We start from the raw sequence: 26,797 nt of genomic DNA, 5'->3' as shown, positions 1-26,797 counted from the left end.
TATTTGATAGATTTGTCAATAATATTGAAATTATATTTCTATAAAGAAATGCTGGAAGAAATAAGGATTTTTTTAATTTTACAAAAAAATTATGGAAGTACTATGAATGTATTAAACAAATATGAAATTACATGTTGAATATTTTTTTTCCATTTTATTTTCATTCCTGTAGATCATTTACAAACAGCATTTCAAGTGAGACAATTGGACTTCATGGTGATGTTTCCCAAGTTGTGAAGGGCCCTCATTTCCTTCAGTTTGATAAAGTTAAAAAGAAAAACAAAAAAAACAAAAACACGCTTTGAAAGCAAAAGCAGCACGGAATAACTCCATAAAAATAATACTTCCCTCTATTTGACCAAATCTACAGTTTTATATCTTACAAATTAGGCTCTTCTGTTTATTCTGCTTTAACTATAATACAACTTTCTACATATAAAATAATTTGAACTGCACTACACAAGCACACCACTAACACCGATGTAACATGTCACATGCAGTCTTTGCTGGAAGTATTTCAAACACTTTAATAATTGTAAAAAAAAAAAAAAAAAAAAATCTTTTTACACTTTGCAAACAGTTCCTCAAAAATAAAAACTTCCTTTACTGAGAGTGACTTCGTAAGGTGCAAAAAGTTTACAAAATAAGAGTGAGAGCTTTCAAATAAATACTGAGAACATTTTTCACCCAAAAAGAAAAATGAACTGTTTGCAACATTGAGGAAGTTAACAGGAAACAGAAGCAGATGAATAAAGCAAACAACATTATCCCTTTTTTTTTTTTTGGTTGAAAGGCACACAGCCAATTAAAGACCCTCGGTTGCCGCGAGCAACCATTTGTAATTACATAAAATTATCATTTCAGGTTTGCCTTTCCTGTGTTGATTTTAGGTATTTTGGAACTGGGTGAAAGTTCATCTTTGGGTCATCAGTTCACAGCTTAAATAGGAGTAATGGCGTTGTCTTTAAATAACAGATATTCCAATTAACCCGAACGACAGCATCGCTTTTCCTACTTTACGCGATGCCGCCACTTCCTTCACCACATCCTCGGGAGGATTGTCATTGTGCAGCACTCCAAAAAAAAAATAAAAACAAAAACGACAACAACACTGACTTCATCACTCAGACACATCCGGCAAGGTTAGCAGCTGACAGAAACTCGGAGCTTCCGCTTGGTGCAATGAGAAGATTGTGTAGCAAAGGCAAACGGCGACAAGGACAGACCGCCATATTACATCTGCGGCTCGCCGGAATCGGTTAAACCCAACGCCAACGCTTCCTCTGGGGTTAAACCGTTTTTCAAGGTCCGCCTCACTGATAGAAAAAGAAAAATTCACGTCAAGTTGTGGCGGACTGCGAGCGTATAATTTTCTTGTACATCTGCTGGTTCTTACATGATTTCCGGTTGGCCCTTGACCTCCTCCTCTCGCGCGGTTGCGGTCTACTTCCTGGAGCCTGAGTGGCGGATCTCACGATGCGCTCCATGATTTCATCCGCGGCGTCGTCTCCGCACACCTGAGCGTCTTCCACGGCCGGAGTCCGCGTTCGCATGCTGCCACCTAGAGACACACGTTTGCAAATTCAAATTTCAAAATTTCATTTGTCCTATCTCACAATCGCCCTCACCGCCCCGTCCTGGTCGTGATCGAGTACGCGTCCGCAGGCCCGGTACTGCGCTGCCGTCCTTGTCGCCACCGCAGCTTAGGCTCGTTCTCAGCACGGCTTTCATGTGCTCGTGTTCTGCTGCGTCTTCTGCGTGGCCCAGACCTTGTGGCCTCTAAAAGACAAGACAAAAATTAGCTTTACCAGACCAGGACAGCTAAAATGTTTGAAAGTCTTTTTTGTCTTTTCATATCAGTTTCCATAGTGGTGATGTCATGCACACACGCAAACACTCATGCAGGAGACGGGCACACGTTTAGGTACCTCGCTCTCCTCTTCGTCATCGGACTACACGGGAAAGAAAGATGGAAAGTCAAAGAACACGAAGAGAATCAAGGGAGGAATTTCAAGGAGCGGCAGTCCGCTTAGAGGAAGAAGAGCAGGAAAAAGAACCTGAGCTTGCGGCGAAGGGGCCACGGTGGCTTCACAACTCACTGTCGCGTCCATCTCCACGTCCACGATCATCTTCCCGCGCGTTTTGTTCCGTTCGCGGTGGTCGGCTCGTTTCTGTTTCTGCTGCAGCACGCGGTCTCGGGTGGTCCGGTACTCCAGAGCGAACTCGCTGAGGATCTTACTGAACCTGTGCACGCTGACGTCTCTCGCGCTGTACGCCGGGTGACCCAGAAATAAAAGGAAGGAATGGAACCTGGCAGGAAGAGATGTTAATTATTTGGTGTTTTCCCCGCTATTAATAGATGTAGAATTGTGAGGAGCGCCACCTATTGATGATCCTGCGGTGGACGATCTTGAGGATGATGATTCGCTCGGCGCAGTCTTTGAGGAAGTCCGACATCTTCTGCTTGAGCTGCGGTTTCATCTCGTGCTTGGCGATCACCTTCAGGTGGTCCCACGATGCTTTGCAGCGCCGTTCCATCTGACTCAGGTTCTCCTGCAGCAGGTCAAAATCCACCTGGCATCCAAAAAAAGGAGGATTATGGTATTTCGCTGGAAAAGCTCGTCATCTTTGCAATGTATAAAAGCCGACCTTGGCGGAACGTGTGATGGCTCCAATTTCTGAGTAGAGGTCCGTGCTTTGAGGAAAGTTCTCCACCACCACCGAGCAGACGTGATGTAGCAGAGACTGTTTATGGACCGTGTCCTTTACTTCGGGGACCTTCTGCAAGTACGTCAGCTCGAAACCTTTCGCCTAGACACACAATGTTTATTTGTAGAAATGCAAAAAAAAAAAAAAAAAATCAGTCCAGAATTAAACTCGACTCACTTTGGTTCCATTAAGGAAGTTTCCGATTGCGAGCAACGTGGAGAGAATGTAGCGGAGAGTTTTGTTCTTCTCAAGTTGTTCCATCCCTTCCTTGAGATCCTGCAGTGGCTCAGCTACTTCCTGAGGATAAAAAAATAATAATAATAATTTGAATCATTTATTGCTAACAACTTGCAATACATTGCCCCCCCCCCCCCCCTCCCCAGAAAATCGCAGTGAATTGAGGTCAGTTGGCCTTGGTTTGAAATATGAGCCTCAAAGGAAATATAAACGAGGACTCCATCTTGTGAGAAGCGCCAAACTTTACAAGACGACACGGTACGCGGGTTTATTTGGACTTTAAACTCCATATGAGCCAAATGCGATGCGCCGGAGGAAGACCGCTAATAAGCTCGGTGAGGTAACTGCGTTGATGTTTTGCGGATGTCGACACAGATGCGGTGCACATTGAGATGATAGATGGGCAAAAGTATTGAGACGGAGCCTAATTTGCTGAGGCCATAGCCTTATCTAATAGAAACAGCACCCTCTTGTGGCATCTATAGGCAATCACAACCCTGTCAATCCATATATTTGTGTAAACACATTCTCACCTTTTCAGTTGCCTCGTAGTCCATCTTGAAGGCCCACAGCTGAAGTCGGGCGGAGAGCTCGCTGATGGACGACAAAGTGAGGAGGAACTGCTCGGCCGAACCCAGAGGAATATCTGGGTTAACCAATTGAGCCTCCTGAATCTTCTGCTTCTCCTCCTCCGTCGGTATCATCGTGAGGATTTTCTGTCAGATGAGACGATATTTAATACCGGGCTCCTTTTTATGAAAATCTTTGTGTTCGTACCTCGATGCCTTCCTTGTTGAGCGCGTATTCATCAAAGTTGAGGATGGCCGTCTTGATGGTGCGAGGCGGGGGCAGAACGGTCAGCCCGATGTTGATGGCGTTGCTCCTTTTGGAATCCAGCACGATAATCTCCTGGCGCTTACCGTCCGCTGCAGTTTTCTAAAACACGCAAACGTACCGAGAGGGTCACTGTCGGGTCTCCCACCGAGTCTTGCTTTTCTCGAACCGTGTGGTCCACTTTACGGGCTTTTAAAGATTTTACAGCATCATCACGCTGGTTATATTATCTGCAGCTGTGAGGGACTTTCAGTTTGCTCCAAGGACACTTCATTAGGTGCAAAACCAGACGAGTGTTTCAGGATTTGTTTGCAAGAGCCACATGTACATCTTTGAAGACATGGTGGTCCTGAACATTGAGGATCACCACAATGACTGACAGCTTAACAGGACCGAGACTATCGTAGCTGCAGACCGGTGTTATTTTGTTAAGAGTTTACGTAGATCTCAACTATTAAATCCTTGGAAATTCTGTAAAGGCCCGTATCTTAGCTCCGCGTGTTTTACTGGACCCTCAAAAATGGAGTTGTTTGATCTGGATCAGAACACACATGACCTGGATTAACCTTCAATATATTGAAGGAACAAAGAGAGCCATGAGGCTCTGGAGACTTACCTTGGTCACAGGCATTTCTTTTGACTTGGACTCAAACAGATGTTCCAGTTTGACTGTGTCTAATTTCACTGACTCCAGTTTGGTCCAAACAGAGTCTCCAGTCCTCTTGTAGTCCCTGCATGGCACCTCTGGACGCACCTGAACACACAGTCAGGATCCCACATTTTATTTTCTGTCACGCTCCCCCAAGTGGATTCGTTTGCTTGAAATTCCACTGCCATCTACTGGAGCGGATGTGCAATTACTCTTTATTTTAGTATGACAAGAAAAGTTGTTGTATACATACATCTCTTACCTCATTCCAGAATAATCTGATTGTCTTCTTCTTCTTGTTGAAGAGAGGAGGCTCGGGAGGAGGCCCGGGCATTAGGGAGCTGAACGACGGGGGAGGTGGAGGAGGCAGCATCATGCTCGACAAGGGAGGAGGTGGCGGGCAACTGCTGAGCACAGGCGGGGGTGGAGGGAAGGAAGCAAAGGAGAGCATCGGAGGCGGAGGTGGAGGAAGGGGAGGGGGAGGCGGCGGCGGTAGGTCGCCGCAGCTGCTCATCAAATTAGCGTCCAGGATGTCGATGTCGTCGTCCTCCGTCAGGTCGGTGAAGTTGATGTCGCCGATGCGCAGCTCTCGAGGGCTCGCTAAGAGTTGGTCCCAGATGGTGTCCGACTCCTTTTTGGGAGGAGGAAGCGGCATTAGATCGTCGACTTGGCCGTCCAAGTGCGGATGGTTCATGTCCTTGATCAAGTCTCCGAAGCGCTCGGCGAATTGCCGTATGCTCCCCCGCTGCTCGTTTTTCTCATCGTGCTCGTTGTCTAACTGTTCATCGCTCGGCTGTCCGTCAGCGTCCTTTTGCGTCTCCTCTTTGTCCTCCCCCTCTCCTTCTTCTTTCTCCCTCTCGGCATCCTCCTCTTCCTCGCAGGGTTTCTTGTTTTGCGAGTACAACATGTCCAGCATGAAGAGTTTACTGTTGAGTTTGCTACTTTGTTTGTTTACTTCTTCTTTGAGGTCTGAAAGGGAAATGCGTGCACGTAAAAAAATGATTGTGTCTCTCTGACTCATCAAAGATTTCATCTGAACTCAAAAAGAAATCCACACTGACCATTCTCGCTGTTTCCTCGCTCTTCTCTCTCCAGGGTGCTGCTCGCCGAGGAGATGCTGGAGGCCGAGCAGTTGTCCTTCTCGTTCACTTCCTCGTTTTGCCGCTCCTTGTCGCTCAGGATGCCGCTGTCCTCCTCGGCCTCCTCGTGCACCTTCGTCTCTTGAGTCTCCTCCTGCTCGCCTTCCTCCTCGCTTTCGATCTCCGCTTCTTCTTGCACCTCCTTCTCTTCTTCTTGCTCCTCCTGTTCTTCCTCGGTTTTGTTCTCCTCGGGTTCTACGCTGGCCCTCGAGTCGTCGGCTTCTTCTGTCACTGAGAAACACGCTCTCGTTTATTTGACATCAAAACGTGGTGTCGTACATTTTTTGCAGCCTTCTATTTGTACAAGGCTCAACACGCATTTACACGCACGCTCGCAAGGAAAACAAACAGTACTTGGCTAACGCCAAACCACATCCCGGGCGCACAAAGCCGGGTTGTGGCCACAACTGAAGAGGAAATGAAGGACCCAGTTCCTGTTTGCATCCAAACACAACTCGGGCTACAGTCGGCGTAGTGATGCCGGCCGAGGTTAGAATAACACGGCGCCGTGAGGCCTGATTGCCAGAAACTGTACACACCCAAAAATAAGACACTTTTAAAAACGCCCTTTGACCTTTTACCGACTTTCTCAATTTCTAGTTTTTCATTTGAGGACAGTTTTAAATCTTTCCCCAAAAAATCATATAAACCTCTTACTAGCAATTCTTACCAGCTTGAGAGGATGCGTAAGTGCTAACGGGTTGTTGGGCTTCGTCGTCGGCCTCAGCGTCCTCCTGCGAGGACGGCGTGATGCTCCGCGTGGATGACGGCCACGTCTCGGAAGGTTCGAAGGTCAGGTCGAGTTCCAGGCGGGTCCTCGGCCCGCGGGGGACGCGTTCCTTCTCGTACTCCTCGGCCGCCAAGCGCTCCACGTTCTTATACCTGAGATGTAGGATCGAATCAGTTTCTTGTTTGTTTGCTGATCAGAAATCTAAAGATGTTGACGTCCAACCTGCCAGCTGGAAACTGAGAGCACAGAGCGGACCCTCTCCCTCAATATGCTCCTTTCACTAACCCCTCCTCTCTTTCCCATGAATATGTGGCACTTGTGGTCCGACTTCATTAGCATCAGACCACTTCAGAGATCCTGGATACTTTGTGTGAGTATTAGCTCGATGCGGAGTGCGGCCAACTGTGTATTGTGATGAATGAATCTAAAATCCTCCGAAAGAAGCTTTTAATTGGATGTATATAATAGTTAGCTTTTGGTAAACTGAAGAACTGTATGCAAAATATTTCCATGAGGGAAAAAGCCACACCCACACAGACGCATTGTTTCATTGCATGTCAATGAGACCCTCAGTGTGGCAGAATAGCAAAACATTTGCATCAGTATGCAAATGTGTTGGGGACATCTTAGTTCCGCATGTTAGCCGGGGCTAATTCTCATGAGAACCCAAAAGTGCTGCAGAAAATTGGTCTATTTGGGAGGTTATTTAAAAGAATTGAAAATTGTTATTTACCTTTCTTCCCGCGCCAACCGGGCTTCCTCCATTTTATCCAAGTAGTCTCGGCTGTGGCACAAGGATTATGATTAGATTTTTTTTTTCCCTGCAGTGTCATCTGCAGACCCAAACTCTAAATCCAATTCTAAACCTAACCCAGGTCTTACCTGTGTTTGTTCCTCTCCTCTCGTTCGATCCTTTGCAGCCTTTCCTCTCTCTCCATACGGCGACGCTCTCGTTCGGCCGCCAACGACTCTTGGTGTTGTCGGTACGAGGAGGATAGGAGACCTCCCAAGGGAGGCCTGAGAGAGCACAAATTATAATAATCGTTTTTATATCCCACCGTCATCGACTATAGAATCACTCGAGTTAGTCCAATGGGCCAGGTGGGCTCACCTGGGACTAGTGGGCGTCGAGGAGCCGCTGTGAGTGGAGTAGGACCCAGGACCCCCGTTCCTTTGAAGAATTTAACAAAACAGTGGTGAGACAGCCATTCAAGATAAGCAACAATATGTCGATTGACCAAAGGCGAGAAACAATTGGTGCGATATTGTGAATGTTGGAATCAAACTACTTGAAGAGCAGATCCAAGTGCCAAAGGGGGAAGTGCATCAAAGCAAAAACCGGCAAAGTGTAAAGAGCCACCACTGTATGTAAATGAGAAATGTTAAGAAGTGACGAGAAGATCCCATAGAGGTCCACAGCAGAAGAGTGGAAAAAGGAACGGGGGGGAGGAGTGTGATGGTGAACCCAAGTGAAGCCTTTCAGGGCGAGGATTAATAAAAAGTGATTTCAAGACCAGTGAGCATTCAAAGACTTGATTGTGAAGAAGAAAAGATGGGAAGGAATATCAAGTCTGGGTTTCCCTCTGACCTTGGAGGTGTCGTATTATCTGTCTGCACTTCGGCTTGGATTGGAGATTGAGGTGATGTGTCTTCCTCCATGTCGTAGGAGAAGAGGTGAAAGGGCGAGTGGGGCTTGTAGGGGAGGTGCTCGGGGGAGGGATACGAACCGCCGCGCAACGGCGGGCTGACCTCTTTGCTGGCCGGCACCGTGCTGGTGACCTTCTTCCTGGCCAACAGGGCGGCCAGAAGAGAGGGGGCGCTGAGGGGGGAGGGCATGGGAGGAGGGGACAGAGGAGTCAAGGGGGGGCTTAGGGGGGAGGGCATGAGAGGAGGGGACACGGAAGATGATTCCTTCCAAATCCCGGGATCTCGCTCGTGTATGGGTTTGGATGTGATGGTGATGGATTGGATTGTCCGTTGAATGATGGATGGAAAATGGCGAACCGAGCTAAGGAGAGAGGATTGGAATAAGAAGAATAAACATAAGCGGCAATAGGAACCCAAAACAGTGAACGTGTTGCCATGGTTTTCCAAGAGCTCCCGAGATAAGACGCTTTGGCCCCATTGTACCTGGAACTACTCTGATTAGTCAAAAAAGCGTCATCGTTTTCATCGGAATCGGACTCGGTCAGGGCGGGCGGATCCTCTTCATACTCCTTTATCACTGCATCCTCATATTCCTCATCTCTACGGAAGGAATCGGGAAGGGGTGGTCAGAAAGGAGGCTTGGTTACATGCGTGGGTGGATAGCAGGAAAATGGATGCAAGGTTATTAAGAAATACAAGACATCACGATTCAAGAATGTGAATTGAGAAATGAATCGAGTATTATTCAGAGGATCACATGATCGGCTTTCAAATCATGCAATGATGCTCTCGAGTGGTTATAAGCGGCGTAGGGGATGATGTTGGAGGATTGTTGGAAAATCTCAAAAATGCTGAGCACAGTATTTTTGGGAGGGCTGTAGAATAACATCGATGTTAATTTTATGATTCGCAAAATAAAATAAAATTAAGAGAAATGATATGAAATAGATAACCTAAAAATAAATAAAATAAAATAAAAATAAAAAAAATAAAATACAGAGACAAGAAGAGTGTTAGTAGAACTACTGATAAAAAAAAAAAACTTTCCACAATTGTGATGAACCTGTCCAATATTAAAATGACTTTGGCAAAATATGATGCAAACCTTTGTGCGAGTGAGGGAGGAGCCTGTGCTTGTTTAATAGTGTGACACGGCAAATTATTTTATATTGTGATAAAGTGCTGACTCGGCAAACATTGAGCTATAGAGATAGCATGGTGGTAAAGTGCATCTTGGTAGTAGTAGTAGAGGACCACAGTGGAGGTCAGAAGCTGATATTTTTCAACTTACATGGATGGAAGGCAACCTGAAAGTGCTCTGGAGCGGAAAGTGTCGATACAAAAGAGTGAAGCTTTTCCTCTCGAGTTATTTCAAGTAATTCAAGATAAATCCTGCAAGAAGTGATGACTGGCTTGTTGACTCACTCACCTTTCGCTAATATCCTCAGCTCTTTGCCCGTTAAAAGGATGGAACCCTGCCCTTTGGGGGGACGCGGGGCTGCAGGGGGACGCCTGGCCGGATCGCACCAGAGAAGCCCTGCGGCTCCGTCTCCTCTCCAATCCGCACCGCTTATCCCCGCCGCCGATGCTCGCTCGCCGACGATCCCGTCGACCCGTCGGCGGAGGTTGGCTGTCATCGTCGCCGTCCTCATGCCGGAGGGTGGACTGGTTGATCAATAAAACACTTCTGAGTTCCAATTATCACGGCTAGTTTCCGCTTCTAAAATACAAACCTCATAGATGTTGAGCTGCTCAACCAAATCCAGATCAGTTCCTTTCCGATTCAGGTGTCTCTGGGTTACCGTCTCCATTCCTTGCTCCTCCAGACCGTCCACCATGTCGTAGAAGGAGTCCTGATCCGGTAACGCTGCCAGCGTCTGTCGAAACAAACCCAGAGTTGATACGAATACTTTTCTTGGTAACATTTTTCTCTCCAATGAATACCTTGTTGATGAGGGTCATGGCGTAGATCAGGAGCTCTGTGTCCACGCCGTCTTTCTCCTGCAAGATCTCAATAGTATTGGACCACGCTTTGCAACCTGGACACACCGGTTTCAAATATTAAACGGGCAAATGACTTTGTATATCAACAGAAATGCAAATGATGAATTACAGTCCACCTCTTTTGGAATCCACAGCGGCAATGGCTTCTATGAGAAGCGAGGCGTTGGACTCAGAGTACTCCACGAAGACCAGCAAGAGTTTCATTGCTGTTTTAACCACCAGGCGAAACTAGAACAGAGGATTACAATGACACTGTACTAGTTGTGCTGAAAAAAATGACACAAAAATGTCTTGATTGTTTTACCTTTGATCCCACAAGTGTATAAAGCCACTCGATTGTCTCAGTGTGGCTTATGACGCCGTTCATCCCGTCAACGTAAAGCATGATTTGTCCCAGAGCTGAAAACCCAAAAATTGGCTCAATGAAAATTTCTGCCTGAATGTGTTTCTGATTGTTTTATACCTCTTAATATATAGTTCTGGTAGTTCTGGTCCGCTTCGGCGCCCACTTTGATGAGACACGTCAAACCTTCAGCCATCACGAACTCATGGACGAGGTCTTTGTCATCCTGGAGTAAAAAAAAATAAATATTGTGAGGCTCTACATTATACATCCACACAATAATCTCATTTTTCTTTGCTCCCTCCCAGCAGGAGGCAGTAAAGTTCTGTTTTAAACCAAACTATCAACATCAAGTGATGTTCTTTGCTTGAGAACCGTATGACCCAAACTAGATCAACGGGTTAATTATATAACCAAATCCAAAGAATACAGCCGGCACCACAACTGCATTTCAAAAAACATCTTCATTTTTATGCATATTACCTGAAAGATTTGCTTGAGCGAAAACAGTGCCCTTCTCAAGTCACGTCCATTGGAGTTATACAGTTTTTCTGCAGAGAGAGAGAAATAGGTGTTATGATTTCATTACCAATATCCCCAAACGTTTCCTTTCTGGCAGGTCTTGTTTATTCCACAGCTTTGCACATTTAAAAAAAAAAAACTTCTCAATGAATCTCAGATGTGGAAAGGTTTTGACAATAAATGGATGGATTTCGATGCCCTGCTGGCCAACACCACCGCACGCTTTTACCGTGTCCCCAATGGCCGCACGGCACGTGTACGGCCTCTCACCCCGTTTGTCACGCACGGACACACAAGCACACACAAACATATGCGCGCATGTACACGTTGCACGAGTGATTAGAGTTGTAATGGAATGTTAATGAGACTCTGGCTGGGTTTTAGTCGTGAGGTATTCAGGTCATGACATGGAAAGTACTCGGGACTAAATGCTGGAAGTGCTGATAACGCTGCAATCATGCTTCACCTTGTCAATCTTGCAACATAAAAAAAACATATTTACAACCTTATTAATCATGTATAAATCCTGAATTTACTTCCTGATATGAAAACCTTTGGACCATCTCAAGGGGAAACGGATTTTCTAAAAGTAAGGCTGCGGCGTTGTCCTGTCTGTCTGGAGCTTAGTGGTAACAATCACTGAACCAAATGAGGCTAACCCAAGACCAGGGTCACAATCATTATCATTCCACACCATAAATTACTGTCTGTCTCCCCGACGAAGCAACATCTATAAAATGTCCGTCCATACATTTAGTTGTGCCCGAAAAATGTTATCTTTTTATTATATTTTGCTATCAACATTTCCTTATGGGGACAATAAAAGGTGGCCTGCACTACTTTTATGGCTTCGTTGACACCATTTTTTTAGTTTCCTTTTAAGTCAAAGCCAGGAACAGTATGTCTGGGCCACTGGATCATTCTTGGAACCGTACAAAGTGACAACCTCACCGAGCTGTGAGCGAAAGCTGTCAGGGTAACCTTTACTGAAACATCTGCTGTCTATCAAAGTCTTGTCAGCAGTTGTGATAAGGTCCAAACTTGGCCCAATTCATTGTGGCCTGCGCTTGAGTGTAAAAATAAAGCCATGTTACTATTTTCATAATTGTGCTAAAATTACCTACGCATAAAATGAACAAAAATTAAAGCAGTTTCCTGAAAAAAGAAAAAGTGTCCCATTACTTTTTGTCCATGCAGTCTGAATTTACAGGTTTATCAACATACCTGGAGATAAATACTTAATTAGAATGCAAGTACAGTTTGTTTTACACTGACTGGAATTAGAATAACTCACAAACTAGGCAGGTCTTAACATCAATGAAGACAAATGAGCAGAGAAGAAGAAAAAAACAAAAACAAAGCTAAGCAAAGAGTTGGCTGTCCACGTGTTCTACACAGACCAGGCTCTCATTTTCCCCCGGCCACGCGTTTTATTATTGTCATAAGGAAACCTGAAACACTGGCTGGGATGTGTCATTGTGGTTTGTACTTGTATTCGAATGTTGTCTGTGAACGCAGGCGTTGATATGCACACAGCATGTGGATGCAGACTAGATGACACGTTTTCAGTTCAAAATATTTTACTGTCTTCTTTTTTTTGTTTTTTTGAAAGGACACAAAGTTCTTCACCCTGACCTCACATTGTGGCAGCCTCAGCACATAATTTAATCCCATATAGCACCTTAAAATAGATTTTATAAAGGAAAGAAAAAAAAACCCCACAATGAGCTGTTATTGTCGTAATAAGTTTTATTGTAAAAGTCTGCGATTCATTTGTAAGCCCATTTTTCGTCAAATTCTACACCAAGGGGGGTATTTTTTATTTTTTTTGCTCAACCACGGGGAGTAAAAAAGATCTACTAGAAGTGAGGAATCCATTTTAGGGGAAGTTTAAAACACACTTGTGACTTTTGATGATATATATAATGTAATATATGGTGTCATTTTCCTGAAACAATGGACCATCACACTCCAATCATTCGGCCAACGAAGATAAAACTGCATTTAATCGGGGAAACTATCGAGTCTCAAATCACAACCTACTCGATATCCTTTCACCAGGTAGTCGAGATTTGGATGCGTGGAATTTGGTCCCAGATCGGATTAATGAGGATTTGACACCTATAAAGGACGATTTGGTCATTTCCATCTACTCGGAATAGCGAATGAAAATTGCATGGATCAGTGGGAGTGTCCTGGGCACTGAGGGATTCCCCCACAGTGGATTCTTCTTACTAAATCACTCAGGCGTGCTGAGATCCCTCCTTCTCCCACCATAATGAGATTAGCCCTGTGACCCTTCAGCTTTGACTAATCCCTGAACATTTTACTTTGCATCTACTCACAGAACTCACACAAGTCAACCGAGGCTGACATTCCATAGGTCGTTCATCAATTTATTGAAATTGTCGGTCCCGAAATGACATTAGCCATGGTGGTTAGTTCACTCTCATCTTTGTTTAGCCACATGAATGTTCAAGGTCAACCAAGGATAACATTATTCCGTGGCACAACTGTCAGTGGGTCATACTCGAAAGGAGACCCCGGTTTAAGCTCAGTTAAAACCGCTGACTCGTGTTTCTTGAGGATTTAATAGTACCCCTAAAAAAAAAAAAAAAAGTCCCAACCCGGTTGTGTGGGCCGATCAGTCAGTTGGCTCTTAAACTCGGTCTTCTAAAATAAAGACGTGAGAAGAGCATGAGGTATGATGGCATGCTGAAGGGCTTCATTTAATCTCACAAGTGTCAGTATATCATGCTAAATATAGCCAAGCTGGGTATCACACACGCTGTAACATGGATAGTCACTTTTTTTTGTTGTTGCTGCTGTCACGTCGTCAATTGAGGCCCTCTAAAGTTCACGCTATCAAGTATGACACCAACATAATGTGACAGTTCCACAACAGTTAATGTTTCCAAATTGAAAGTTACGCTCCAGTCTCCATGAAGGCAGGAGAATATGACCGTATCCAGAGAATGCAATCGTGATAAATATTGCTAACGGGATACCTCACTGATTACTTGTGCATTCTGAACATAAATTACATCACATATATATTCTACATATTCATCCAGGTATTGATGTCACAAAAAAAAATGATTTTAGGGAATAAAGTAAAAATATCATGTCTAGAATTATCAATAGAGAATGTAAGTTGCTCACAAAATGAGCCCTGGGGTACACCACAGATAATTACAGGAGATTTTACAAATGACAAATTGTTTAACAAAATAATTTGAATGGATGTATGTTTCCCGGAATAAATTCCACTCACAACTGCACTTTTACTGCCAGTTCAACTTCTTGCGTCAACTCATCTATATTCATTAAAAAACTGACAATCACTTCCAATGTTATTGTCAGAAAAGATCAAAGTCTTGGTGTCAAAGTACAGCTAGTACTGCATGTTCATGAGTGTGTCATTTAGAGAGGGGGAAAATATAACCCATCAATCTCTCAGAGGCTAATAGAGTTTGGATAATGGTCGATTACATTCTCATGTCAAACCGAGACAGAAAGGAACATTTGGCAGGCCGTGACGACCAAACTGCTGAGGACAACTCTGTTATTTTGCGACTGTCTATTTTTTTCTCTGTTGGTCTTGGCCCACTCGGAGGAGCGCTGGAAGCTACTGATGGCGCGGATGACGATCGAGGGCCCATGAATTTCGTGTGAGTGCAAAGTAAGACCTCCGATGTTTTCTTGTGGGATACATGCAATAAAGAATAGCAGTATCAAAGGTTGTTTATGCCGAGTGATTAGCTCGATTTTAATTGCAACTCGTGATTGTGGGAAAGTTCCGATTTTATTACGCACGTGTGAAACAAGCACTCAGTGTTTTGGCTAAAACAACCCCCACCCATTCTTTGTCAAACCCTCTCACGCCCTTTCTCACTTCTCACGCTCAGTGTCATTGTTAATTGACCGGCCTCGGCGTGCATGTGCAATGATGTCGCATGTCGGATAAACAACAGAGAGAAAACTCCCGACGAGAGGGATTAAATATTTAGATGAAGAATATATAATCCTTTGTGATATGGAGATTGATGTCAGCTCAGGTCTAGCAATTATATGATTCTGCTATACTTTAGTAAATTGGCTTTTGCAAGAAATAAATGCACTGCACAAAACTCTGAAACAACTCAGGGCATTTGAATTTATGATATAACTTTCATGAGCTTGCATGAAAAACTACATGACACAGCAGCTCGCATGTTTGTATTGGACCCAAATGCAGCTTCCTGTTCCATTGGGTCTGCAGCCAGCTGATTCGTACGGGTCTCTTTTTACCTGGAACACATCAGCTTCTCACAAAGCTAAACCCATCATCCCTTAAAAAAAATAAAAAAATTAAAAAAAACAGACTGGATCGGACCCCAAGCTTGCATTCTCCCGCGCGTGCTGGGCATGTTTAGCTTGTGGTGATCCTAATGTTTTATTGCATTATGTAATGGTTGGAAAATGATTAAAACAGATGAGCCAGAGGTTTGCGGAGAAGAGCTCGGTGGCTATAAGCAAAAATGCAGACTTTGCAGTTATACACACACGCATGCACACACATGGCGTGATATACAGTATTTCTTCCATACAATGTGGATCCTTGATTTAAAACCTCCAGTTTGTATCTTTGGCTTTCATTGTCTTAAATCTTAGCTCCAGTGGTGCAAGAGGAATTTTTGTTTTCACAAATATATTTTTAAACCTTGGCATGCAGTGACAGTCATCAACTGGGCTAGGGTGTTTTTATAAGGAAAGAATGGTCACCAACCATTTAGGTAATCTTCATACCAGGAAAACTACAGCCCTCCAACATACTGTGATGTGCTTCTTTTTTTTTTTTAATTTCTATTTGTCTTCCCGTGACAAGTTAAATTAAATTTTAGGAATAGTATCTATAGTAGAGGAAGGAACGTAGGACAGAATTGTTCACATTCTGTCTCCTGGTTATGTAACATGTTTGTATAGCTATAAATGTTGTCTTTAGGCAGCGTTAATAGGTGACCCAAAAGGAAATGACAAATATTCCAGACATGGAACAGGCTGACAAAACTAGGACAAGTCAGACACTTAAAGGAAATTACTCGAAAGTACAAGCGACTGTATCTATATTAATTAAAAAAATAAAAACTTATTGGACTTAGAGGCTGGTTCACCTAACTCAAAGTTGCCACTGAGTCACCCGTTGCGCTTTCCACTTCTTTTTAACACAGGCTATTATTTTTCCAGTCGATGCATTGAAGCTTAGGAAAGCTCACTCCAAACAGTCAGAGCACAACAGTTGTGTCGCGCATGTTTGTCAGCATAAGTGTAGGCCTGGGAAAACCCTGCCACATCCACAGCAAGCAAAAACACACCACTTCTTGCTGCTGGATACCATTTGACGTTTATTCGCTATGACATTTAAGAAAATCAGCGTTTGATGTCTGTTCCAATTTTTGAAGTTTATAATGTTTCCCGAATGGTTTCGAAAGAGCTGAAAGTCAAAGAAGGCACAAATCCACTTTGAGGCTACCGCTGAATTATTCCGCTACTTCCACCACTTTACACCTCCATCCATAATACCTCAGCAGCTCCACATCTCCCACAGCAGCCATGACTCACATGGGCTCATGCAGCCGGCGGTGAGGGTAAAGGGGAAACTATGCGAGCGATTTTTCCCTGTATTGCCTTCCTGCTGTGACTGGCGATGAGGGTGTCCTCTATTCTGATTTGTAGGAAAACAGATTGAGAAAAATATCTTTGTTGATAGACACAAGCACATTTTGAGCCAAAGCCACAGGTGAACAAACCAGTGGATATATTTTTGGGGGCACAGAAATAGACACCAAAAATTTAAGCTCGCCTAGTCAGACTGTTTATTTTTTTCAATAACTTCTACCGTAGTGTCCCGTGACACTACGGTGGGGACATTGCTGGTGTGGCTTGCACATATTTAAAACATTTGACAACTGTCCAACAAATTAAGATGTTCCCATCAATTCATTTCACCCCCAGCGACAGTTTGAATGTTTGTGTGAATGGTTGTCTCATTAGTTTTCTTGTAATTGACTGATGACTAGTAAAGGGTGCAGCCGCCCTGGGCCCAAAGAGACTCAAGTTCTATTCACGTCAACACCTAATAATACTTGAAATCAGCACAAATCTGTCTTGAATTCAATTCATCGTAATCGAGTTCGGCTCAACCACGGTACGCATTAGCCGGTAAACCCTTATCTGGCTTGTGTTTGTGTGTGGCCAGATGGTGAAAGCTACGTAAGCTATGCACTTTAAATAGCATCACACCGACAAACCCTCGCCCATGATGAGGTTACGAGAGAATAACCAACAAATGACAACCGTCGTTTTGTGTGATTTCCCATGTCAGTCTGTAAACATCGTATCTTTGGAACCCCGCGATTACATTGCCAAAAATGGTACGGTACAGTTATTTAGCTTTCCCCCAAAATTGCATCCGGCATTGAACTGAACTGTTTGACAGAAACAAACCTCTAGAGTGTGTTTTTTGCCGAGCAGCCTTTCAGCTCGGCCGTAATGTGTCCGGACCTTAATGACTGCAAAGCCACAGATGTCCCGTTTGACGTCCCCCCCCCCTCCTAGCTTAGCCAATGCCAAACATTATCTCCCTGTCACACCATGCCATCGCCAGGCCTTATCTCCCGTTGCCTGCACAGTAAATCGCTGTTGGAACCAGCTGTTTTCTCTCGTTGCATCTCAAAGCCAGACTGCGCTATACAACTGCACCCCTGCTGGCATAGAAACAGCCACTTGTCACTGCACCATCATGTCCGGACGGTTCATTTACTGAAACTGTAATTTATAGTAGATGAGGATTACTTACAAATAAGTGTATCTATATTTTGTTTCCAAAGACAGATTGAACAGAAGCCAGAACACAGGCATGGCCTTTTGTTTTACCTACTGCACAACTGTCATTAGTGTGGCGTACCTGTCAAATACCATAGCCGGCTCTATTTTTGATCACTGAAACCAAAAGTAATTGCCGCATGTGGGAAGTTCGACCACAAGAAAAACAACGTTGACAATGAAAAATGTCTACCTCCCTGATTAGTTTGAAATGTTTGTGTCATTACTTCCTTGAATCAAAGTCTTTGTAGTGACTGACCTTGAGCTAAGAGTGTAACGTTTTATACGGTTGTTCAATATTGCAGTGGTATAGTGGATAAATAAAATATTGTTAGATTTGAGATAGTTCTAAACAAAAATTTAAGCAGTATGCTAACCTTCGTCACGTTTCTGTCGTGTCGACACTTTCTAAAGATAACGTTCCGTCTGTCACTGCCCCGCCTCCCATTCTGGAACCACCTCTCTCCACCAGTCTGCTTTTAGTCCTGCGACAGCTAAAATTATCTTTTAATCAGGAGGTTGTGACTCTGACTCTAATGGAAATGCGGACCATGGGATTATCTCAGAGAATTTGGCAAAACGGGCCGTATAATAGACACCGAGAGACGACGAACTGTGATACGAGTGAGATTACAAAAGGAATTGATCCTTTCCGGTTGTAATCGTACACAGATTCTTGAGAAACACGGAACATTCAAGGCAATACTCCGCAAGCAATCTCAGTCTTTGATTGAGACAGACTTTTTGTTATTTAGCGGATAAAAAGCTGACGACTACTCAAGCGATTTGAAGGGTCAAGACCTCGGAAGGATTAGAGAGCGTTAAAGAAGTAGTTGAGTGGACAACTGAGACAGAGGGCGGGGCAACTAGTCGGCATGTCCCTAAAGTGAACAGACCACATTACACTGCTTGTAGAATTAGAACTGCTACTTCCTAAACAGCTAAATCCTAGCTGGAGGGTGAAACGGTTCTCATAAAGACTCGGTGTTAGCACGCTAGAGACAATTCTAGGAAGCGGTTGTTTATGTCATGCCAAATGACAGAAAAACACAATGTTGTTTTTGCTAAAGCCGAGATGTGCAATGTATAATCCCCCCCGTGAGGGCATGCGCGTTGTGGTGGTGTAAGAAAGGGATTTAGCCAACAACGCCAATCCCTACGCTCAATCAATGTAGCGTCATGTAGCCTGTGGCCTGTTTACTGAGGCTTTTATATTTTTATTTGCAACGGGTTACAGGTTCCTAATCCATGTTTTGAAGATCTCATTCCGGTTATGCATCGCTATCAACTCATTTGACCTCGTCTCATTTTTAATCAATTCTTGCTAGGCACTGATTCTGTCATTCAGAGTTAGCTGCTATCACTGGCACGGACTGTGTTGACGCTGGCTACGGAAAGGTCATGAAGGATGACGGTGAGAAGGAAAGAGCGAAGCATAGATAGAGATTAATTTAATGCCTTTGGAAAGGGGGCAGGAAATGGCAACTAAATACTCTCATGAGATTCCGTGCAAAAAAGATTGAGCCGCTTTGCCGTAATAAGATATTTAAATCGCCCATGTGTTCACGGATATTTCCGTGAGACGGCTAAAATAAACCTTGTTTACTTTATGTGATTTGACTACTGAGAATTTCCTTCGCAGAGTGAGAAAATTAAAACCCATGATGGGAAATATTAATGCTCGACTTGCAGTAGATGGCCTTTGCTGTTATTATATTTTTTTTTCTGGGGGAATGAGTCTTGCATGTTAACAAGTCATCAACTTTGGGACATCATCATGCAAATTATTGTTAATTGTTCCTAAGTGGCTCTGACTGATTTACATTCCATTATTCTGACACATATTTGTTTTGAAATAAAAATAACAAAAAAATGACTAAACACTGTAAACACTATTTTTCATGACAAACCGCCATGAGAAAATAGATTTTCCCAAAAATGGACAACTAGCTATACATCCAGAAGTTATCATCATTATCGTCACTCGCAGTGATGTTGATACCATATTACACTAAGTGCATCGGGAGCTTTCTCACAGCGGGAGGTCTATCATCCCAAATCTGGATGTTCACTATACGGCGCATATTGGATTGCTCATGGATCCGACCATATGGGCTTGCAATTTCATTTGAAGAAATCATACAAATTGGTTTCGTGATACTCACCGATGCAAGCGTGTACGCGGACGGTCAACTGGGTTCGTAAAACAACACTGTGCTTTTTCCCTCTGGACCTGCGGGAGATAAAAATACACATGTAAGGCCAATGAAAGTGAAAGACGATTTTATCGATTTATTTTATTTATTTTATTCTGTTTTTGGGTCCTGTTATGGTCAGTCTTGCTCCTGATCTCGATTGATTATTTCCCAAAGGCGGGCACTCGTGTCCATGTGTGCCTCGTTGTCTCATTAGTTCACTTGTATTTAGTAACCTGCTTTTGCAGTGTGTCTGTTTGTTCGTTTCGCAACTCACATTCCACATGTCATGATTGTCGTCGTGATGAATGTCTTGATTCCTTTGTGACTTTGATTGTTTTGGGAGTTTGTTAATTTTGTACAGTCCCTTGTCTATTTCCTCCCAATTGTGTGGCAGGAGTGGCATCTAAAAATTTGTTGAGTTCTAAGCCCATTGTTTTTGTTTGTTTTTGTTATGTTTAAAGATGCCACACAATCATGGATATTTTTTAAAAACCTAGACCCCCTATTTTGATAACCATCTGAGACAAAAAAAATTGAGACAGCAGGGCTGCAGACAAAACACTTCCCATTCATTTTGTAGTCTGAAAAACAAAATGAGTACATGACAGGAAGGCATGATGGTATTTTGTGCAAACAAATCAAACTCAATGTTTTCATCCAACCAAGTCTTAATCTTTAACTCCAATCATGATAACAGAACGTTGTGAGAAAAACACTCCTGAATATCTTTTCTGGATTCTTGATAATCACAATTTTAAAGTGAACTTGTTTAGTTGTTGATGGAAAAACACAAATGTTCTCTCTCATCGTATTATCCTGGAAAGATACACATTGTTTCTTAAAATATATTTTGACATTTACATCTTAGGTTTTCTTCCACTCTGCAACATTACACCCGAGTTGTTGTGCCCATTTTCTTCCCCTTTGTTTACTATCAACTCAGTTGTGACGACAAGCCGCAGAAAGCACTGAAAACTGGATTATATATTTTTTGAGGATTAAATAATCAGGATTAGGCAAATCGTACTTAACTGATAAGAAAAATGTGGAAGAGTGGGAAAATATGTTTTTGGGGAGCCGTGCATTTCAAATGGCAAGTTTAACCCAACCCCAATTTATGACTCATTGACCGATTGTAACCTTTGTTTAAAAAAAAAAAAAAAAAATCCGCATTGATTGAAAGTCACACTGTTCCAATCCAACCGGTTGCTCCAGATCGCAGCCACTTAAAAAAAGTCACGCCTTTATTCACCTGTCTATTATGTGAAAGCATAGCTGACAAAGCAGACACATGAGCCCAACACCCAAGCACACAGACGCAGGTTTTGTGGTTTTGTCTTTGCTTAGCGCTCTGCCGCCGGCAATTTAACAGATCCGCATACCACAAATCTCTGCGATGACTTAAATAGTGCCGACTCGCTATACCGCCAAATACTGTCAAATCTGGCCAAAGTTGACAAAATGATTTACAAGGGTGAAGAAAGCCACCAGCAGGTGACACACATGAACTATTTGGGATTCCTTTATTCATTCAAATGCACAGTTGGTGCAATATGAGTTGTCGGGAAAGAAGGAGGGAAATTAGTACGTGTGTTTCCACAGTGCTTCATACTTTCCATGAACTTCTGCTCCAGAGAAATCCATATCAAGCTGCTTATGATTCCTCCCTGTTATATTAGAATGGGAGCAGTTTGTATTGCTTGTTTATATAAAATGGATGTATTCCCACAGTGTGTGATAAATGATGATATGAAGAAAGCCATCTCACCCTGTTTCATCTTGCTGGAAGCCTTCCAGCTCGTCCCTTTGCTCTGCCAAGGAGGACTCCAAGTCCAGATAGGTACCATTGTGGGAAAGCTGCAGCGCACAATCATCGAGCTATGGAAAATAAAAAGACGTGGTTTTAATAGGCGGCTTATAGAGACGACCCGTGATGTTAAAGCTCAATCTGACAAAATGCTGAATCATTAAGTCTTGAAAGCTTCTCGCAATTCCTTCTAGTTCTGCTACAATGGCTGGTCTCCATCGTTGCAGATGTTTCAAAGCGTTTTTGAGTGAAAACGGCGGGAGGGGTGTTTTTCATGTGGTTGCTTTTTTTTATGTACTAAGGAATTATTGTTGGGGGGTTATAAATCAAATCAACACAACTTAAAAGTCAAACAAGAAAGGGGACAGAGAAGGAAACACGTGACATGTGAACATAAAGAAGTCTATAGTGTAAAACATGTGTATGGAAATCAATGTCCCGTTGCTAAAAACCAATAAATGCAGCGGTGACATCTGCTATTAGTTGATCCAGTTCATTGTGCGTCAGTCGCTCCAGTACATTGTGTAACTGGAAACCCCGTGGTGTTTAAAACCAGGTGCACAAGAATATATATCCGTACACCGACTGCATTGATGTTTATGAGCGCAAGTTGATAGCAGGTGCTAAGAGTATCCTGGTAACAATGCATAATAAGTAACATATGTCATCCCATTTATTTATTTCATTGCTGATGAATGAGATCCGAGTCAAAAGTGTTGAATTCGAATTGAACACCTCACTTTGGCTTTGACCTGGAATGGTGTGATGCCAAACGACTGCCCGGCCGAGGAATATGACGACACACTGTGGCCGACGGGCGCTGATCACAAGACCCGCCGCGGGCCCTCGAACTCGGAAACAGAGACGGTCCGACTGGCGGCGTAAATATAACCTTGCTATATTTACTTGTGGTTGCGTCCACTCAGGAGCCCAAGGGGAGGTGTGTCTGTGAAGCCTGGGAGTTGCATGAGGGGGGGGGCAGTGAGGCCAGTTCTATTATGGAGATTGTCAAATTTAGAAATCATTCTAAAGTATGAGCAGGCCACCAGCAAGGGTAGTGACTTTTTGTCTTGTTCTAGTTCCTCTCTCTCATTTTAATCTGAGCCAAATCCTAATCCAACAACGGGGGAAAGGCAAAACATGGGACAGTAAATAATCAGACACAACCCTGATTAAAAACGCAGTCGATAAAGCGGATTAAAACGCACTCGGAGTTGCGTTTCCGTGTTTGACGCCGCCGTATTATTAAAACGACAGCCAATTTGCTTATCGAGTTGTTTACCTGATGCTTAAAATCTTTAGCATGCTGCACAGAATTGACAATTGAATTGCATGTCAATGAAACGACACAACTTTGCATTATGGTTCATGCTTTGTGAGTTGTGCTAAGATAGTTTGTATGACCAAATTCGGGAAAGGGGGGGGGGTGAGAACAAAGGGGTTGTTAATCACGTCCTGCCCTACTGCCCCAATTTGAAGTTGAAATAAGACAAAAGCATTTCTTGCGCCTAATCTGTCCCACATTATTCAGCACATTTAGCGCTGCTTTCATTCCACAAATACCGCGCAGCCACTTTTATCCTAGTTGAGTGTCTCAGTAGACGAGTAAAACTAATAACTGCAAAGGGGGTCTCATGTTCTCAAAACTCTCCGGTGGGCCGACTGGATGGAGTTCCAGTAGCAACTGTAAAGTCCCAGGCTGTGCCCAAAAACACTTAGTAGCGAGTATTATTTACACTCATTTAATCAAACTCTCCCCTGAAGTGGAGAGTAATTATTTCCATGTTAGAATAACATCAAGCTTGCTTGTATTCCCTGCACTGGTAACGGCCCCTTTATGTTACTTGGACGATGACACTTTAAGAACTTTCTCAAGGCAATCAGAGTTGCATCAGTGAATGCAGCCACGTTAGAATTTTAAGCGGGTGTGCACACTTTTGCAATAATCAAACCAAGTATTGATTTGTACGGGTAGCTGCATTTTTTTTTTTTATTGTCTTGATTAACTAAATTTTTACAGTAACTGCCATTTGAACAAGGGGTATGAAACATCGCCAACTAGTGGCCTGGCATGCACAATACAACATTTTAAGTTGTTTTGAAGAATTTTTGTGAGATTGTTTTGACAACACGTGAAAAAAACAATCTTACTGTTGACGTGTAAACGTACCCGCATTCCACGCCGGTCTTTCCTCGCGTGTGTGTTTAAGTGTGTACAAACTGGCGCGTGGTCAGAGATGTAGAGGAAGGAGACAGGGGGGAAGAGGTCAGGAAAACCATGTCACCCAAAGTGAGAAGAACAAAGTGTTGCAGGCATCCGGGCCTGGCCCGCAGGAATTCTGGGACAAGTGACCTATACTTTATGTTTAACCCAGCTGGCCATGCACATAGTCACAATATAATAATACAGTAGGATTTTCTGAGAGAAGGACACAGGAGGTTATTTTGCTTTGACAAAGAGACGCTATCAAATATCACTCCCCTTCAAAAAAAAAAAAAAAAAAAATCAACATTCATTAAGTGTAAAACCGTCGGCAACTGTGACATTTTTCAACAACATAATCCCAATTAAGTCTCTTAAGCATTAGACGGAGGGAAAAAGTGCAACTTTTCAGTTTCATCCCTATAATCTAAAGTCAGTCTCCGGTTGCCATCGCACACCAAATTGCAAACACGAACACAAGCCGTTGCCATCTGTCCATGTCAAGGTTGTAATCATAAGCTTTTCTGCGCTGTGGGCCATTTTTCATTTGTTTTGCGGCTTTTAAAATACGGGGGAAGCTCAAGATGGACTGGTCTGGAAAACCACTTTGCTGTCGAAAGTGGGTTTGCTGTCAGAGTTGTGTGCAAGCACTTCAACTCTCTTTAAGGCTACCCCTTTTTTTTTTTTTTTTTTAATATACACCTTCAATTTTTTTTACTTACAGTAAAAACAATGTCACATATCTGGTCGGAACCGACGATGTGAGAGGTTGGAAGGAATGTGGCGCTGTTTGGGAGTTTTCCCTCGGGCTCCTTTTGGACCTTTTCACATGGCCATCAGAAATTGACAGTGACCACTATACACCTGTGTGTCAGGCTATTTGTTGCGCTCGTGTCTAGCTAAATGAAGATGCTGGGGGATATGACGAGTTGCACTAATAATGGCTGCCTGTCAACAAAGATTTACAGATCTTTACACGTGCATCATCTTATTTCTAGTCCTAGCCTAAAATATGGCCACTATATGCCACCATGGGATTAAATGAGTAGTTTATCATGAGGAAAAATGACATTTGTGGTGAGGGTTTGTTGCTACTGTATGTCTGGAGGATAACATTTAAAATATATTTCACCCCAGTGTGCTCTGAAAATAGTTTTCTTGCTGAATAATTCCGAGGACACCATTTTTTACTTATATAGAGCAGTCAATTTTTAAAAATTATTTACACAAGCATTTGAATTTCTAGTAGAGTTTGTCAATACTTTTAGAAGTCTTACTTTGTGTGGAGCCTGCAGGAGCCGGTGGATGCCTGCAAGTTGGTTGATGAGGGGGATGTCCTCCCTGAAGGTGTACAGCGGCGGTCGGGTCGGTTCTGGAAAATTAGTGCTGTTGAAAGGATCGGTGTCGTCTAAAAACTGAATCCTGCACACAAACGTGGCCATGGTGCATCCATGCAAGTGGTTGCCAGCTTTCCCCGGGCTGCTGAGCTCAATGTCCTGGTAACTAAAACAAACAAGCGTCGTCAAGTGGGCAACCGGGACCCAGGTTTGATCCTGCACGGATGGACTCACTATGCTGTCTCTCGTCTTCTGCTGCAGTTTTTTTTTTTTTTTTTGCACTGCTCTGTTTTATTCTGGGATAGGCAGGTGGCCAGTAAAGGGGGACGTAGGCGGACTCCAGCAGCCTGGTGCCGGAGAGTGTCTGTCTGACACTGACAGCCGCTCCACTGTCTGTATGAGAGTAAATCCACCTCCCTCCCCCCCCTCCTCGTCTCTCATGCGAACACACACGCACTTGCACTCGAAGTGTGACGCATCAATTGCCCTTATTTTTTTGTGTCTCTGTGTTTATATTCCAAAGGAAAAGTATTTGTCCCTCATGTAATTTACATGTAATATTTAATTTGTTCAAAAGCGTGTAACTCTTACTTCAGCTCGATTTGTAGTTGCAGTCATTGTTGGGATTTTATTTAAATATGAAAAAAAAACTTGCATGTGGCCTCAATAAATAGACCCTTGACTCGCTGAAAAATATTTCTGGATTTTTAACATTTGGTTTTGGTTAATTTCAGGTAGATTGATTGTGGCTTGTCAATAGAGGGCGTTAGTGCACCGTTCTACTTCCTCTATATTACTTTCCTTGGAGCTATATAGATGAATAGAGCATATAATACAAATATTTGTTGATTTTAGATGAGCAAACAATGTCATACTAAAGTTATGCCTAATTAATTGTCCATATTCTGACATAAGGAACCTCTGCTCACCGTGACGTCATGTTAAAACAAAGCACATATCTTTGTTTTATTTATTACTTCTTATTATTTATTATTTCATTTTTTATCTTTTTTTCACATCTATGTCAGTTACTAATTTTAAAAAGGTTTGCACTTCCTCAAAAGAAGTGTTTATTTTCTTGGTTGATTTTAAAGAAATGGCGCCCCCTTAAGGCTCTAATTTTTAAGCGCAAGCACCGTGGTGTTAATCATCTACCCACACGCATTGATTTTCTACCACTAATCTAGTTTCGGGTCACTGGTGAGCTGAATCATAAACCAACTAAAGTGCATCTCCCTTAATGTGTTACAATTTCACAACTGCAGGTGAGATGGTAGCGAATACAGACTAAATGCTTTTTGACCCATCTCAGGAATTGATACACCACATTAATAAATGTCCTTTGGCATCCATGGCAATCACAACAGGTCCCATTGCTCATCCCGTTTCATCTTTCCACAGAACCCAGTGAACCAGGATACTGCGGCCATTGCATACTTTCACATGGTGATGTGGCACCACATGTTGAGATAATTAAATGTCATAAGAGCCAACATTTGGTGACTTGTGTAAATGATTCATCAGAAAACAAGTAGTAGAAACGAGTCGAATTTTCACCTCTGGGCAGGAACTGT

General features: G+C 43.1%; 1 protein-coding gene across 4 annotated transcripts; it reads right to left on the bottom strand.

Moving 5' to 3' along the window:
- Positions 1-142: 142 nt before the first annotated feature.
- On the bottom strand, positions 143-25,635 carry fhod3a (formin homology 2 domain containing 3a). Of its 4 annotated transcripts, XM_085900908.1 has the most exons (29): positions 25,458-25,635; positions 25,164-25,389; positions 21,645-21,754; positions 19,844-19,911; positions 10,776-10,843; positions 10,413-10,518; positions 10,254-10,348; positions 10,066-10,177; positions 9,890-9,984; positions 9,679-9,822; positions 9,375-9,610; positions 8,429-8,545; positions 7,887-8,306; positions 7,410-7,469; positions 7,181-7,315; positions 7,032-7,082; positions 6,239-6,450; positions 5,491-5,799; positions 4,683-5,398; positions 4,397-4,534; positions 3,724-3,882; positions 3,480-3,662; positions 2,887-3,006; positions 2,650-2,811; positions 2,384-2,574; positions 2,100-2,310; positions 1,629-1,779; positions 1,397-1,561; positions 143-1,316 (listed from the first exon to the last, which is right to left on the bottom strand). In XM_085900908.1, exons 2-29 carry the CDS (start codon positions 25,326-25,328, stop codon positions 1,234-1,236), a joined length of 4,782 nt encoding a protein of 1,593 aa, XP_085757034.1. In that variant the 5' UTR covers positions 25,329-25,389; positions 25,458-25,635; the 3' UTR covers positions 143-1,233. The 4 variants fall into 4 exon arrangements, with proteins under 4 accessions (XP_085757034.1, XP_085757032.1, XP_085757035.1 ...); XM_085900906.1 differs by having other exon boundaries at positions 25,164-25,635; XM_085900909.1 differs by having other exon boundaries at positions 4,692-5,398; positions 25,164-25,635.
- Positions 25,636-26,797: the final 1,162 nt, after the last annotated feature.

This window comes from Syngnathus leptorhynchus, chromosome 20 (genome assembly GCF_054491065.1).
Source record: "Syngnathus leptorhynchus isolate UIUO chromosome 20, UIUO_Slep, whole genome shotgun sequence".
Lineage (NCBI taxonomy): Eukaryota > Metazoa > Chordata > Actinopteri > Syngnathiformes > Syngnathidae > Syngnathus > Syngnathus leptorhynchus.
The sequence above is the reverse complement of the archived record's forward strand: the minus strand, read 5'-3'. Positions and strand labels throughout refer to the sequence as shown.

Coding starts and splice junctions, on each gene's coding strand:
- fhod3a (XM_085900906.1), bottom strand. CDS start 25,328: ATGGCCACGTTTGTGTGCAGGATTCAGTTTTTAGACGACACCGATCCT. Junction 19,912..21,644: donor TTCCAGCAAGATGAAACAGG/GTGAGATGGCTT, acceptor TATCTCCCGCAG/GTCCAGAGGGAAAAAGCACA. Junction 10,519..10,775: donor CGCTCAAGCAAATCTTTCAG/GTAATATGCATA, acceptor TTTTTACTCCAG/GATGACAAAGACCTCGTCCA.